Genomic DNA, 16700 nt, shown 5'->3' on the forward strand with positions numbered 1-16700 from the left:
AAAAAAAAAGAAAAAGAAAAAGAAAAAAGAGAAGGATATATCTTGACCCCTACTCACTTTCTACAAAAGAATAAATTCTAGATGGATAATACGAAAGGTAAAATGTTAAATCTTACAGACAGATTTCTTAAACAGGACACAAAATTAACCACAAAAGAAAAATATTGATAAATTAGATCCCATTAAGTTTAAAATTTCCTATTCATCAAAAGACACCACTAAGACAGTAAAAAGTGATAGAAAATATTTTTAATATACATACTGGACAAAGGAATCATACAGAGAATATATAAAGAATTCCTATTAATAAGAAAATGAAAGCTAAGAGGAAAATGGGCAAAAGACAAAGAAGGCTATCCAAGTGGACATGAAAGGTGCTCGGCCTCACAGCTCAAGAAGACAGAATCAGAGCACAGGCAGGCTCCACTGCACGCCCACCAGAAGACAGAGAGCAGCACGTGCTGGGCCAGAAGTAGCTGCTAACCATGGGCGGCCAGTGAGCACCTGCAGTGTGGCTGGCATGAGTGAGTTTAGCTGGCATGAGTGAGTTTAGCTGGTGCGAGTGAGTTTAGCTGGTGCGAGTGAGTTTAGCTGGCATGAGTGAGTTTAGCTGGCATGAGTGAGTTTAGCTGGTGTGAGTGAGTTTAGCTGGTATGAGTGAGTTTAGCTGGCGCTAGTGAGTTTAGCTGGCATGAGTGAGTTTAGCTGGCATGAGTGAGTTTAGCTGGCGCGAGTGAGTTCAGCTGGCATGAGTGAGTTCAGCTGGCATGAGTGAGTTCAGCTGATATGAGTGGGTTTAGCTGGTGTGAGTGAGTTTAGCCGGTATGAATGAGTTTAGTTGGTGTGAATGAGTTTAGCCGGTGTGAATGAGTTTAGCCGGTACGAATGAGTTTAGCCGGTACGAATGAGTTTAGCCGGTACGAATGAGTTTAGCCGGCGTGAGTGAGTTTAGCCGGTACGAATGAGTTTAGCCGGTACGAATGAGTTTAGCCGGCGTGAATGAGTTTAGCCGGCGTGAATGAGTTTAGCCGGTACGAATGAGTTTAGCCGGTGTGAATGAGTTTGGCTGGTGTGAATGAGTTTGGCTGGTGTGAATGAGTTTACTGGTACGAATGAGTTTAGCCGGCATGAATGAGTTTAGCCGGCGTGAATGAGTTTAGCCGGTACGAATGAGTTTAGCCGGTACGAATGAGTTTAGCCGGTACGAATGAGTTTAGCTGGTGTGAATGAGTTTAGCTGGTGTGAATGAATTTAGCTGGTATGAATGAGTTTAGCTGGTACTAATGAGTTTAGCTGGTATGAACAAGTTTAGCTGGTACGAATAAGTTTAGCTGGCATGAATGAGTTTAGCTGGCATGAGTGAGTTTAGCTGGTGTGAATGAGTTTAGCTGGTGTGAATGAGTTTAGCTGGTGTGAATGAGTTTACTGGTACGAATGAGTTTAGCTGGCATGAATGAGTTTAGCTGGCATGAATGAGTTTAGCTGGCGTGAATGAGTTTAGCCGGTACGAATGAGTTTAGCTGGCATGAGTGAGTTTAGGTGTCAACAGTCACATGAGGCTTGTGGCCCCATGATGCACAGCACAGGCATGGAGCCCCCACAGCAGTCGGATGAGGTTGAGGAGTAGACGCTGGTGTCAGTGCCTGAAACGCCACCAGACAGTGCCCCCATGTGGGTGGAAAGCCACCCAGGTGCCGAGGCATGAGATTGAAGGCACAAGCTGTTCCAATATAATCAAGAAAATAGTTAGGATAAGAGAAAGTTATATTCGAAATAGGATATAGAGATGATTACATATGGATATTATCAATCATTAGTTTTCTGTATTAACCTTTGTATTATTATTATAACCAAAGAAAAACCAGGCCATACAGAGTTAGGAGCTGAAGGGACATTGTGAGAAGCGACCAGAAGACAAGAGTGTGAGCTCTGTCACGCCCAGATAAGGGCCGCTTGAGGGATCCTTGGTCTAGTGGTAGCGCCAGTGCCTGGGAAGGCACCCATTACTTAGCAGACCTTGGTCTAGTGGTAGTGCCAGTGCCTGGAAGGCAGCCGTTACTTAGCAGACCTTGGTCTAGCGGTAGCGCCAGTGCCTGGGAAGGTACCCGTTACCTAGCAGACCTTGGTCTAGCGGTAGCGTCAGTGCCTGGGAAGACACCCGTTACTTAGCAGACCTTGGTCTAGCGGTAGCGTCAGTGCCTGGGAAGACACCCGTTACTTAGCAGACCTTGGTCTAGCGGTAGTGACAGTGCCCGGGCACCTGTTACTTAGCAGACCTTGGTCTAGCGGTAATGTCAGTGCCTGGGAAGATACCTGTTACTTAGCAGACCTTGGTCTAGCGGTAGTGCCAGTGCCTGGGCAGGCACCCGTTACTTAGCAGACCTTGGTCTAGCGGTAGTGCCAGTGCCTGGGCACCTGTTACTTAGCAGACCTTGGTCTAGCGGTAGTGCCAGTGCCTGGAAGGCAGCCGTTACTTAGCAGACCTTGGTCTAGTGGTAGCGTCAGTGCCTGGGAAGGCACCTGTTACTTAGCAGACCTTGGTCTAGAGGTAGCATCAGTGCCTGGGAAGACACCCGTTACTTAGCAGACCTTGGTCTAGCGTTAGCGCCAGTGCCTGGGCACCTGTTACTTAGCAGACCTTGGTCTAGCAGTAGTGCCAGTGCCTGGAAGGCACCCGTTACTTAGCAGACTTTGGTCTAGTGGTAGCGCCAGTGCCTGGGAAGGTACCCGTTACTTAGCAGACCTTGGTCTAGCGTTAGCGCCAGTGCCTGGGCACCTGTTACTTAGCAGACCTTGGTCTAGCAGTAGTGCCAGTGCCTGGAAGGCACCCGTTACTTAGCAGACCTTGGTCTAGCGGTAGCGCCAGTGCCTGGAAGGCACCCGTTACTTAGCAGACCTTGGTCTAGCAGTAGCGCCAGTGCCTGGGAAGGCACCCGTTACTTAGCAGACCGGGAAAGGGAGTCTCCCTTTCCCTGGGAGAGTTAGCGAGCACTCTGCTCCACCAGCTCTTGTGGGGGGCCTGACATTCCCCAGGCCTGCCTGCAGTCATCCGGAGGCTTCAACGTCTCCCTGTGGTGCTGTGCTTTGGTGGTCACGCTCCTTGTCCACTTTCATATTCCGCCTGTACACCTGCTGCTTCTCTTAAGTTCTTAGAAGATAGCAGTAGCAGAATTAGCGAAAGCATTAAAGTCTTTGACCTCTCCGATGAGTGCATAGAAGAAATGCTCACGTCTGCTGTCCTCCCTCTCTGCTTCAGCTACCACAAAGAGAAAGGCCCCTTGTCACGTGGACACGTGACTTGCTTGACCTTATCAATCACTTGAGATGACTCACACTCCTTACCCTGCCCCCTTGCCTTGTATACAATAAATAGCAGTGTGTCCAGGCCTTCGGGGCCACTACCGGACTCTGTGCACTGGTGGTAGTGGCCCTTGGGCCCAGCTGTCCTTCCTACTATCTCTTAGTCTCGTGTCTTATTTTTCTACAATCTCTCATCTCCGCACATGAAGAGGAAACCCACAAGGCCCTGTAGGGCTGGACCCTACACCCCCGAGCCAAGCACACGTGACTCCATGATCCAGCAGCCCCAACAGAAACGTGTAGACGCTCGTGCAGTGGACGCACAGAGGCAAACATTCACACGGCGAAGCCTGCACCACAACGAGAAGATGGGGAGGCTTCTCCACATGACGGCATGGATGGACTTCCCCACGGGACGCGGAGCAGGGAAGCCAAACGCAAATGCACACCACACGGCTCCACTTCTAAAAAGGAAAACAGGCCAACCCCACCTAGGCTGGCAGACATCGGGGTGGTAGGCAGCCGTGGTGGGGAGCAGGTTTTACAACCAGACATGGCTGCTGGTGGTAACAACAGGAGCATGAACGGGGCTTGCAGGGCCTCATTTATGTTTCTTTACCTGGTTCACAAGTGAGTTCAGTTTATGGAGTCATCAAACCGTCCACCTGCAATGTGCATCCTGCATGTGCATTATACAACCATCACTAGTTAATAAACAACAACTGGGCCGGGTGTAGTGGCTCATGCCTGTTATCCCAACACTTTGGGAGGCTGAGGCAGGAGGATCACTTGAGCCCAGGAGTTTGAAACCAGCCTGGGTAACATGGCAAGACACCCTCTCTATAGGAAACAAGAAAAATAAAAAGAAAATACAAAAAAAAAAAAAAAAGCCAAGTGCAGTGGTGTGCCTGTAGTCCCAACTACTCAAGAGGCTGAGGTGGGAGGATCACTTGAACCCAGAGGGTTGAGGCCGCAGTGAGCCCCTGTCTGAAAAAAAAAAAAAAAAAAAAAAGCTGTTACTTAAAAAAATCCATGTAGATTCAGATACCTGATGCCCGATGGCACAAAAAAAGCAAGAGAGAGACGACAGATTGTTTTGTTAATGGTGTTGGGTAAATTATCACCATAAAGAGTACGAAAAAGATGAATTTCTTCCCTCATTCTTGCAGTATAAACTACAGATAAATGAAAGACCTCTATGTGAAAGGCAAAACTAAAAGCTAATAAAAATAGTCTTTGAGGCCAGGTGCGGTGGCTCGGCCTGTAATCCCAGCACTTTGGGAGGCAGAGGTGGGCGGATCACCTGAGGTTGGGAGTTTGAGACCAGCCTGGCCAACATGGAGAAACCTGGTCTCTACTAAAAATACAAAATTAGCCAGGTGTGGTGACGCGTGCCTAAAATAGGCTGAGGCAGGAGAATCACTCGAACCTGGGAGGCAGAGGTTGCGGTGAGCTGAGATCACGCCATTGCACTCCAGCCAGGGCAACAAGAGTGAAACTCTGTCTCAAAAAAAAAAAATTAAAAAACAGAAATAAATAAAACAGTCTTTGGAAAATTTATTTATGACTCAGGAATAAGAAAAGAATAAATAAGACCCAAAACACAAATCACAGGTGCCAAGGCAAAAGGCTGGCTTTACACAAAAGAACATCAGGGTCCCTGTTGCGTGAGGGTCCCGTGGCAGCATTTTCCAGCTCATGGACAAGAGGGAAGAGAATCTCCAACAACTGAAACTAACAAGACAAGAGGGAAGAGAATCTCCAACAAAAACTAAGGAGACAACGGGGAAGAGAATCTCCAAAAGTGAAACTAACCAGGGATCTCTACCTACAGCACATAAAGAATCAACACAAATCAACCAAACTCCAGAATCCTGCAGAAAGTAGGCAGAGAATACGACCAGACAATCTGAGAGGGACGCCCAGATGGAACCGAATACAGCAGGAGCCGATGAGCTTGCTGGTGACCCCCGGGTGGCAGACGGCGGAGGGGGCAGGTCTGCGGCAGGAGCATGGCTGCCCTGCCGGGCAGGATGGACTTGGAGGCTGCCCTGAAAATGCCCTGGGCCCTGTGGCCGGGCTGCGGGTGGGTCACCCGGCTGTTGAGGTGCCCAGGCCCTGTGGTTGGGCTGTGGGTGGGTCACCCGGCTGTTGAGGTGCCCGGGCCCTGTGGCTGGGCTGCGGGCGGGTCACCCGGCTGTTGAGGTGCCCGGGCCCTGTGGCTGGGCTGTGGGCGGGTCACCCGGCTGTTGAGGTGCCCGGGCCCTGTGGGTGGGTCACCCGGCTGTTGAGGTGCCCGGGCCCTGTGGGTGGGTCACCCGGCTGTTGAGGTGCCCGGGCCCTGTGGGTGGGTCACCCGGCTGTTGAGGTGCCCGGGCCCTGTGGGTGGGTCACCCGGCTGTTGAGGTGCCCGGGCCCTGTGGCTGGGCTGTGGGCGGGTCACCCGGCTGTTGAGGTTTTGCTACACATCAGTTACAGCAAAGGTCCCCGCGGGGAGGCACAGGTCAGCAGCGCTGGGGAAGGAAGGGCAGGCTTGCTAGAGACCCGGGACGCAAGGCAGGAGAGGGACCACGCAGGGAGGGCGGGAAGGGCCGAGCACATGGCTCTGCGGGGCATCTGGTGGCACCGGCCTAGCCCTGGCGGTGGTGAGGGTAAGACAGGGCAGGCACGCAGAGGAGCACACCAGGGTGTTCCAGGGTGTTCTGGGCAGCAGGACGGCCACCAAGCCTCAACCCTAGAGCCAGAGGACAGGCACGGGCCCCTCTGGGCATGTGGGGCTCTAGTGGAGGGCGCCCGCCTCGGCGGCGATGCTGGGCGTCAGTGCAGCTCAGCCTGGGTCTCAGATGCCAAGGGCCTGTGGGTCACACTGGCTGGGCAGCCGTCGAGGTTCTTTACCTTGTGGGGCCGAAGGGTCGGGGTCACCTGCCCCGGGCTTCTCCAGCTCGTCCAAGATCTCTTTGCGAATGGAAGGCGCGGGGACGGAGTGGCTCCTCTTCAGCAGGGGCCCAGCAGCTGCTGGGCGGCCGCCCCGTGATCTGCTGGGGAAGCAGCCGTGAGCAACCTTGGTTTGCACGCACTCCCTGGCGTCTGGTGCAGCCCACTCGGGGCCACGCGGGGAGCAGGGTCCCCACAGCAGCAGCAGCTGGTGTGCCCCACAGTGCCCTGCGCACCTGCACACACTCTGGACCAGCCCTCGGGCCACCAGGCCGTCTGCATCTGCCAGGCCAGCAGGTGAGTGCAAGCGAGTGCCGGCCTCTGACTAGCCCTGGCCCCTCCCTGCCCTAATCACCCCTCCCACATCCCCCTCCTCCCAATCCCCCTCCCCACCCCATACCCCTTCCCCTAAATCCCCCTCCCCCCCAATCCCTCTCCCCCAAATGCCCCCTCCCACCCTATCCCCCTTCCCCCAAATCCCCCCTCCCCCCAATCCCTCTCCCCCAAATGCCCCCTCCCCACCTCAATCCCCCCTCCCCCAAATCCTCCCTCCCTACCCCAACCCCCTCCCCCAAATCCTCCCTCCCTACCCCAAAGCCCCTTCCCCGAAATCCCCCTCCCCACCCCAATCCCTCCTCCCCGCCCCTTCCATCCCTACCCCAATCCCCCATGCGCCCCGCCCCCATCCCTACCCTAATCCCCTGCCCCCCTCCAAGGCCTTGCTGCCCTGATTGTCCTGCTGTGGGCCAAGTGCCTTGAAGGCAAACTCCATCCAGGTGGGGCTGCCGGCCAGGCCCTTTCTCAGGGCGTCCCCTCGGTGGATGCGGCTGTCTGGGCTCGCCTGGGGTGGGCCACGCAGGGCTGCATCTGCCCCTCAGGTGAAACGAGGAAGGAGCCTGGCCTTGCCGACACCGACCACACAGGTTGAAGGAGGCTGCCCCGCCTGGACACTGTCCTTACCACAGAGGCCCAGGAGGCCCCCCAGCCCTGGTCTCTGCCAAGACCCCATCCAGGACAGCTGCTGCCCCATCAAGTCACACAGACCTAATCCAGTGAAGGAAATGCCATTCAGGCAACGACACATACTCTAAAATACACTTTGAGGCCAGGTGCGGTGGCTCACACCTGTAATCCAAACAACTTGGGAGGCCAAGGTGGGAGGATCACTCGAGACCAGGAGTTCAAGATCAGCCTGGACCACGTAGCGAGACGCCATCTTTACAAAAAATTAAAAATAAAAGTAAATGAGCTGGGCGTGGTGGCATGCACCTGTGGACCAAGCTACTCAGGAGGCTGATGCAGGAGAATCCTTTGAGCCAGTGACGTTGGGATGGCAGTGAGCCAATATCACACCACTGCATCCAGACTGGGCAACAGAGCAAAACCTTGTCTCAATAATAATAATAATTATAATAATATTAATAATAAAAATAAAATGCATTTCTGGGAAAAAGCACATCAGCCAGAGTTGTGTTTAAAGGTGGCTGTGATCCTCATGGGGTCTCCCAAGCACACATGAGTGGAGGAGTAACTCCACTCTGCTCACTCCATCCCTCTCTCACTCACTCCACCCTGTCCACTCCATCCTCACCCACTCCACTCTACTCACTCCATCCTCACTCACTCCACTCTACTCACTCCATCCTCACTCACTCCACTCTGTCCACTCCATCCTCTCTCACTCCACTCTGCTCACTCCATCCTCACTCACTCCACTCTACTCACTCCATCCTCTCTCACTCCACTCTACTCACTCCATCCTCACTCACTCCACTCTACTCACTCCATCCTCACTCACTCCACTCTGCTCACTCCATCCTCACTCACTCCACTCTGTCCACTCCATCCTCACTCACTCCACTCTACTCACTCCATCCTCACTCACTCCACTCTACTCACTCCATCCTCTCTCACTCCACTCTACTCACTCCATCCTCTCTCACTCCACTCTGTCCACTCCATCCTCACTCACTCCACTCTGTCCACTCCATCCTCACTCACTCCACTCTGTCCACTCCATCCTCACTCACTCCACTCTGTCCACTCCATCCTCACTCACTCCACTCTACTCACTCCATCCTCACTCACTCCACTCTGTCCACTCCATCCTCACTCACTCCACTCTACTCACTCCATCCTCACTCACTCCACTCTACTCACTCCATCCTCTCTCACTCCACTCTACTCACTCCATCCTCACTCACTCCACTCTACTCACTCCATCCTCTCTCACTCCACTCTACTCACTCCATCCTCTCTCACTCCACTCTGTCCACTCCATCCTCACTCACTCCACTCTGTCCACTCCATCCTCACTCACTCCACTCTGTCCACTCCATCCTCACTCACTCCACTCTGTCCACTCCATCCTCACTCACTCCACTCTACTCACTCCATCCTCACTCACTCCACTCTGTCCACTCCATCCTCACTCACTCCACTCTGTCCACTCCATCCTCACTCACTCCACTCTGTCCACTCCATCCTCACTCACTCCACTCTGTCCACTCCATCCTCACTCACTCCACTCTGTCCACTCCATCCTCACTCACTCCACTCTGCTCACTCCATCCTCTCTCACTCCACTCTACTCACTCCATCCTCACTCACTCCACTCTGCTCACTCCATCCTCACTCACTCCACTCTGCTCACTCCATCCTCTCTCACTCCACTCTGCTCACTCCATCCTCACTCACTCCACTCTACTCACTCCATCCTCACTCACTCCACTCTGTCCACTCCATCCTCACTCACTCCACTCTACTCACTCCATCCTCACTCACTCCACTCTACTCACTCCATCCTCACTCACTCCACTCTACTCACTCCATCCTCACTCACTCCACTCTGTCCACTCCATCCTCACTCACTCCACTCTACTCACTCCATCCTCTCTCACTCCACTCTGCTCACTCCATCCTCTCTCACTCCACTCTACTCACTCCATCCTCTCTCACTCCACTCTACTCACTCCATCCTCACTCACTCCACTCTACTCACTCCATCCTCACTCACTCCACTCTACTCACTCCATCCTCACTCACTCCACTCTACTCACTCCATCCTCTCTCACTCCACTCTACTCACTCCATCCTCACTCACTCCACTCTACTCACTCCATCCTCTCTCACTCCACTCTACTCACTCCATCCTCACTCACTCCACTCTACTCACTCCATCCTCACTCACTCCACTCTACTCACTCCATCCTCACTCACTCCACTCTACTCACTCCATCCTCACTCACTCCACTCTGTCCACTCCATCCTCACTCACTCCACTCTACTCACTCCATCCTCACTCACTCCACTCTGTCCACTCCATCCTCTCTCACTCCACTCTACTCACTCCATCCTCACTCACTCCACTCTACTCACTCCATCCTCACTCACTCCACTCTACTCACTCCATCCTCTCTCACTCCACTCTACTCACTCCATCCTCACTCACTCCACTCTACTCACTCCATCCTCTCTCACTCCACTCTACTCACTCCATCCTCACTCACTCCACTCTACTCACTCCATCCTCACCCACTCCACTCTACTCACTCCATCCTCTCTCACTCCACTCTGTCCACTCCATCCTCTCTCACTCCACTCTACTCACTCCATCCTCACTCACTCCACTCTACTCACTCCATCCTCACTCACTCCACTCTACTCACTCCATCCTCACTCACTCCACTCTACTCACTCCATCCTCACTCACTCCACTCTGTCCACTCCATCCTCTCTCACTCCACTCTACTCACTCCATCCTCTCTCACTCCACTCTACTCACTCCATCCTCACTCACTCCACTCTACTCACTCCATCCTCACTCACTCCACTCTACTCACTCCATCCTCACTCACTCCACTCTGTCCACTCCATCCTCACTCACTCCACTCTGTCCACTCCATCCTCACTCACTCCACTCTGTCCACTCCATCCTCTCTCACTCCACTCTGTCCACTCCATCCTCACTCACTCCACTCTGTCCACTCCATCCTCTCTCACTCCACTCTGCTCACTCCATCCTCACTCACTCCACTCTGTCCACTCCATCCTCACTCACTCCACTCTACTCACTCCATCCTCACTCACTCCACTCTGTCCACTCCATCCTCACTCACTCCACTCTGCTCACTCCATCCTCTCTCACTCCACTCTGTCCACTCCATCCTCACTCACTCCACTCTACTCACTCCATCCTCACTCACTCCACTCTACTCACTCCATCCTCTCTCACTCCACTCTGCTCACTCCATCCTCACTCACTCCACTCTGTCCACTCCATCCTCTCTCACTCCACTCTACTCACTCCATCCTCACTCACTCCACTCTGCTCACTCCATCCTCTCTCACTCCACTCTGCTCACTCCATCCTCTCTCACTCCACTCTGCTCACTCCATCCTCACTCACTCCACTCTGTCCACTCCATCCTCACTCACTCCACTCTACTCACTCCATCCTCACTCACTCCACTCTACTCACTCCATCCTCTCTCACTCCACTCTGCTCACTCCATCCTCTCTCACTCCACTCTGCTCACTCCATCCTCACTCACTCCACTCTGTCCACTCCATCCTCACTCACTCCACTCTGTCCACTCCATCCTCACTCACTCCACTCTGCTCACTCCATCCTCTCTCACTCCACTCTGCTCACTCCATCCTCACTCACTCCACTCTGTCCACTCCATCCTCTCTCACTCCACTCTACTCACTCCATCCTCACTCACTCCACTCTACTCACTCCATCCTCACTCACTCCACTCTGTCCACTCCATCCTCACTCACTCCACTCTGTCCACTCCATCCTCACTCACTCCACTCTGTCCACTCCATCCTCACTCACTCCACTCTGTCCACTCCATCCCCCACTCACTCACTCCACTTTGCTCACTCCATCCTCACTCACTCCACTCTACTCACTCCATCCTCACTCACTCCACTCTGTCCACTCCATCCTCACTCACTCCACTCTGTCCACTCCATCCTCACTCACTCCACTCTGTCCACTCCATCCTCACTCACTCCACTCTGTCCACTCCATCCTCACTCACTCCACTCTACTCACTCCATCCTCACTCACTCCACTCTGTCCACTCCATCCTCACTCACTCCACTCTGTCCACTCCATCCTCACTCACTCCACTCTGTCCACTCCATCCTCACTCACTCCACTCTGTCCACTCCATCCTCACTCACTCCACTCTGCTCACTCCATCCTCACTCACTCCACTCTACTCACTCCATCCTCACTCACTCCACTCTGCTCACTCCATCCTCACTCACTCCACTCTACTCACTCCATCCTCACTCACTCCACTCTGTCCACTCCATCCTCACTCACTCCACTCTGCTCACTCCATCCTCACTCACTCCACTCTGCTCACTCCATCCTCACTCACTCCACTCTGTCCACTCCATCCTCACCCACTCCACTCTACTCACTCCATCCTCTCTCACTCCACTCTGTCCACTCCATCCTCACTCACTCCACTCTGTCCACTCCATCCTCACTCACTCCACTCTGCTCACTCCATCCTCTCTCACTCCACTCTGCTCACTCCATCCTCTCTCACTCCACTCTGCTCACTCCATCCTCACTCACTCCACTCTGTCCACTCCATCCTCACTCACTCCACTCTGCTCACTCCATCCTCACTCACTCCACTCTGTCCACTCCATCCTCACTCACTCCACTCTACTCACTCCATCCTCACTCACTCCACTCTACTCACTCCATCCTCACTCACTCCACTCTACTCACTCCATCCTCTCTCACTCCACTCTGCTCACTCCATCCTCACTCACTCCACTCTGTCCACTCCATCCTCACTCACTCCACTCTGCTCACTCCATCCTCTCTCACTCCACTCTGCTCACTCCATCCTCTCTCACTCCACTCTGCTCACTCCATCCTCACTCACTCCACTCTGTCCACTCCATCCTCACTCACTCCACTCTGTCCACTCCATCCTCACTCACTCCACTCTGTCCACTCCATCCTCACTCACTCCACTCTGTCCACTCCATCCCCCACTCACTCACTCCACTTTGCTCACTCCATCCTCACTCACTCCACTCTGCTCACTCCATCCTCACTCACTCCACTCTGCTCACTCCATCCTCACTCACTCCACTCTGCTCACTCCATCCTCTCTCACTCCACTCTACTCACTCCATCCTCACTCACTCCACTCTGTCCACTCCATCCTCACTCACTCCACTCTGTCCACTCCATCCTCACTCACTCCACTCTGTCCACTCCATCCCCCACTCACTCACTCCACTTTGCTCACTCCATCCTCACTCACTCCACTCTGCTCACTCCATCCTCACTCACTCCACTCTGTCCACTCCATCCCTCTCTCACTCACTCCACTCTGTCCACTCCATCCTCTCTCACTCCACTCTGCTCACTCCATCCTCACTCACTCCACTCTACTCACTCCATCCTCACTCACTCCACTCTACTCACTCCATCCTCACTCACTCCACTCTGTCCACTCCATCCTCACTCACTCCACTCTGTCCACTCCATCCTCACTCACTCCACTCTACTCACTCCATCCTCACTCACTCCACTCTGTCCACTCCATCCTCACTCACTCCACTCTACTCACTCCATCCTCACTCACTCCACTCTACTCACTCCATCCTCACTCACTCCACTCTGCTCACTCCATCCCCCACTCACTCACTCCACTCTGTCCACTCCATCCTCACTCACTCCACTCTACTCACTCCATCCTCTCTCACTCCACTCTGCTCACTCCATCCTCACTCACTCCACTCTACTCACTCCATCCTCACTCACTCCACTCTGCTCACTCCATCCTCACTCACTCCACTCTACTCACTCCATCCTCACTCACTCCACTCTACTCACTCCATCCTCACTCACTCCACTCTGCTCACTCCATCCTCACTCACTCCACTCTACTCACTCCATCCTCACTCACTCCACTCTGTCCACTCCATCCTCACTCACTCCACTCTACTCACTCCATCCTCACTCACTCCACTCTACTCACTCCATCCTCACTCACTCCACTCTGCTCACTCCATCCCCCACTCACTCACTCCACTCTGTCCACTCCATCCTCACTCACTCCACTCTACTCACTCCATCCTCACTCACTCCACTCTACTCACTCCATCCTCACTCACTCCACTCTGCTCACTCCATCCTCACTCACTCCACTCTACTCACTCCATCCTCACTCACTCCACTCTACTCACTCCATCCTCACTCACTCCACTCTACTCACTCCATCCTCACTCACTCCACTCTGTCCACTCCATCCTCACTCACTCCACTCTGTCCACTCCATCCCCCACTCACTCACTCCACTCTGCTCACTCCATCCTCACTCACTCCACTCTACTCACTCCATCCTCACTCACTCCACTCTACTCACTCCATCCTCACTCACTCCACTCTGTCCACTCCATCCTCACTCACTCCACTCTGCTCACTCCATCCTCACTCACTCCACTCTGCTCACTCCATCCTCTCTCACTCCACTCTGTCCACTCCATCCTCACTCACTCCACTCTGCTCACTCCATCCTCACTCACTCCACTCTACTCACTCCATCCTCTCTCACTCCACTCTACTCACTCCATCCTCACTCACTCCACTCTGCTCACTCCATCCTCACTCACTCCACTCTGTCCACTCCATCCTCACTCACTCCACTCTGCTCACTCCATCCTCACTCACTCCACTCTGTCCACTCCATCCTCACTCACTCCACTCTGCTCACTCCATCCTCTCTCACTCCACTCTGTCCACTCCATCCTCACTCACTCCACTCTGCTCACTCCATCCTCACTCACTCCACTCTACTCACTCCATCCTCTCTCACTCCACTCTACTCACTCCATCCTCACTCACTCCACTCTGCTCACTCCATCCTCACTCACTCCACTCTGTCCACTCCATCCTCACTCACTCCACTCTGCTCACTCCATCCTCACTCACTCCACTCTGTCCACTCCATCCCCCACTCACTCACTCCACTCTACTCACTCCATCCTCACTCACTCCACTCTGCTCACTCCATCCTCACTCACTCCACTCTACTCACTCCATCCTCACTCACTCCACCCTGTCCACTCCATCCCCCACTCACTCACTCCACTCTGCTCACTCCATCCCCCACTCACTCACTCCACTCTGCTCACTCCATCCCCCACTCACTCACTCCACTCTGTCCACTCCATCCCTCACTCACTGACTCCACTCTGCTCACTCCATTCCCTCCTCACTCTCATCAGCATTGCTTCATTTAATTTCATATACTTTTGTTAGTCACTTCAACTCTTTTGGGAACATGATGGGCTATAAATAACCAAGCGCGCACCTCATCTGTAGGGTGGCTGTTAACTCCATCACACAGATCGTCCTGGGGTGACTCATGCGGTGCACGCTGCACCCTACCACTTCCTCCTCAGATTCAGGTCCCCTAGTTAGCGCTCAGAACAGCGCGTGAGAGCCCAACGCGGGAGGCCCGCTCCCCACCAGGCACCTGGCCCAGGCCAAGCATGCAGGGAGAATTCTGGGAACAACTGAAGAATGCAGGGTGAAGAGTCCTGGGCCTGTCTGAGGACATCCGGGCCTCATGTGAGGAGACGGGGACACCTGAGGAGACCTGGGGAGGTCTGAGAACATCCAGCCCGCATGTGAGGAGACGGGGACACCTGAGGAGACCTGGGGGGCCATCTGATGAGACCTGGCGGGCACGTGAGGTGACCTGGGGGGCATGTGAGGTGACTTGTGGGACTTGTAGGGTGACCTGGGCCGTGTGAGGTGACCCGGGGATGTGTGAGGTGGCCTCAGGCATGTGCAAGATGACCTGGGGTGACCTGAGGCAGTGGGAGCAGGATCCCCCGGACTCTGGGGCTGGACACTGCCCTCCTTGGTGCAGGACAGTACCTGAGTCACAGGACTCCTGGAGCCGTGGTGGTTTTTTAAGCTGCTCTTCTTCGCCATAGAACACCTGCTTCTTGGCCTTCCCGGCAGCCACGCTGGCTACAGACACGAGAGGGATGGCCTGGCTCTCCTGGGACACAAGAAGGAAGTTCAGTGCCACCCCAGGAACACCCCACACCCACTGACAGGTGTGGGCCCCTCAAAGGTGTGACAGGTGTGGTCCCCTCAAAGGTGTGACAGGTGTGAGCCTCTCAAAGGTGTGACAGGTGTGGGCCTCTCAAGGCAAAGTTTAAGCTGCATTTCAGGCAAGGGAAGAGGCCAATCATCAACCCAGAAATCCAGTTATTCAAGAAAAGGACTGGTCTGTTTAAAGCAACCAAGCTCAGCCTGCTTTTACCCTAGGCCCTGTCTCAAACACTTTATCAAGTCAACATAATGCCTCAAATTGTCAGAACCTTAATACTCTTCATTAAAACAACAAATAATGTAGAAAACAAAAAGATATTCCCTTAATGTCAACAACTGAAGATGACAAGCCCTAAAATGTCATCAGAATTATAATTTCCAACTGAAATGCACATATTAAAGACTAATGCGTGCTGGGCATTTACTAACCGAGCTCCACTTGCCCCAGGACTAAAGAGAGCCCTCCACATATCAGGCTACTGTTTCGGGCAGTGAGGATGGAGCAGAGCACGAAACCCTGGTCTCACTCAGTTCCCACGAGAGCTCGGCTAGGTGGGGACCGTCCCACATCCCGGCCAAGTGCCTCCCAGGGTTACACTGCTGGGAGGAGGGAGAGCCGGGGTTGACAGCCTTGTGCCCTTGATAATGCGCTGTACCCTCCAAACGGGTCACAGTTCGGGGTCAGCTCCGCCCCACCGGGTTCAGATAGGAGGAGCAGTCAAGGGCAACACACAGGGAGTGCTGGCAACAGGGACCCCACGTGACGGGCATGGGGAGGGGCAGCCTCTGCTGGACGCGGCCGTAGGGACTCCACGGGATGGGCATGGGGAGGGGCAGCCTGCGCTGGACACAGACGTAGGGACCCCATGGGACGGGCATGGGGAGGGGCAGCCTCTGCTGGACGCGGCCGTAGGGACTCCACGGGATGGGCATGGGGAGGGGCAGCCTGCGCTGGACACAGACGTAGGGACCCCAAGGGACGGGCATGGGGAGGGGCAGCCTCTGCTGGACACAGACGTAGGGACCCCATGGGACGGGCATGGGGAGGGGCAGCCTCTGCTGGACGTGGCCGTAGGGACCCCATGGGACGGGCATGGGGAGGGGCAGCCTCTCCTGGACAGGGCCGTCAGCTCGGTGTGCAGCCTGCAGGGCCAGAAAGGGAAGGAGCATGTGTGCGGCTGCCGATGTCCTACAGAACACAGGTGACCAAAGGAAGACTCATCACAGAGTCCTGAATGGGAGCTGCAGAGGCACCAGGCAGCTGCTCACAACCGTGTGGGCCTCCAGAGGGACAACTCCAGCATCGGAGAAGGAATTCCACCTTTCCCAAGTCCCAACGGATCAGAGA

At 54.2% G+C, this 16700-nt stretch overlaps 1 protein-coding gene across 1 annotated transcript in view; it reads right to left on the reverse strand.

Moving 5' to 3' along the window:
• The window catches only part of PNPLA7 (patatin like phospholipase domain containing 7), a 97509-nt gene that overhangs the window by 53661 nt on the left and 27148 nt on the right, over positions 1-16700 (reverse strand). The window contains 2 exon segments of the mRNA XM_054521298.2: positions 6196-6330; positions 15164-15296. Of these exon segments, the coding sequence (XP_054377273.2) occupies positions 6196-6330; positions 15164-15296 (268 nt within the window).

The sequence above is a fragment of the Pongo abelii genome, chromosome 13, assembly GCF_028885655.2.
Source record: "Pongo abelii isolate AG06213 chromosome 13, NHGRI_mPonAbe1-v2.0_pri, whole genome shotgun sequence".
NCBI lineage: Eukaryota > Metazoa > Chordata > Mammalia > Primates > Hominidae > Pongo > Pongo abelii.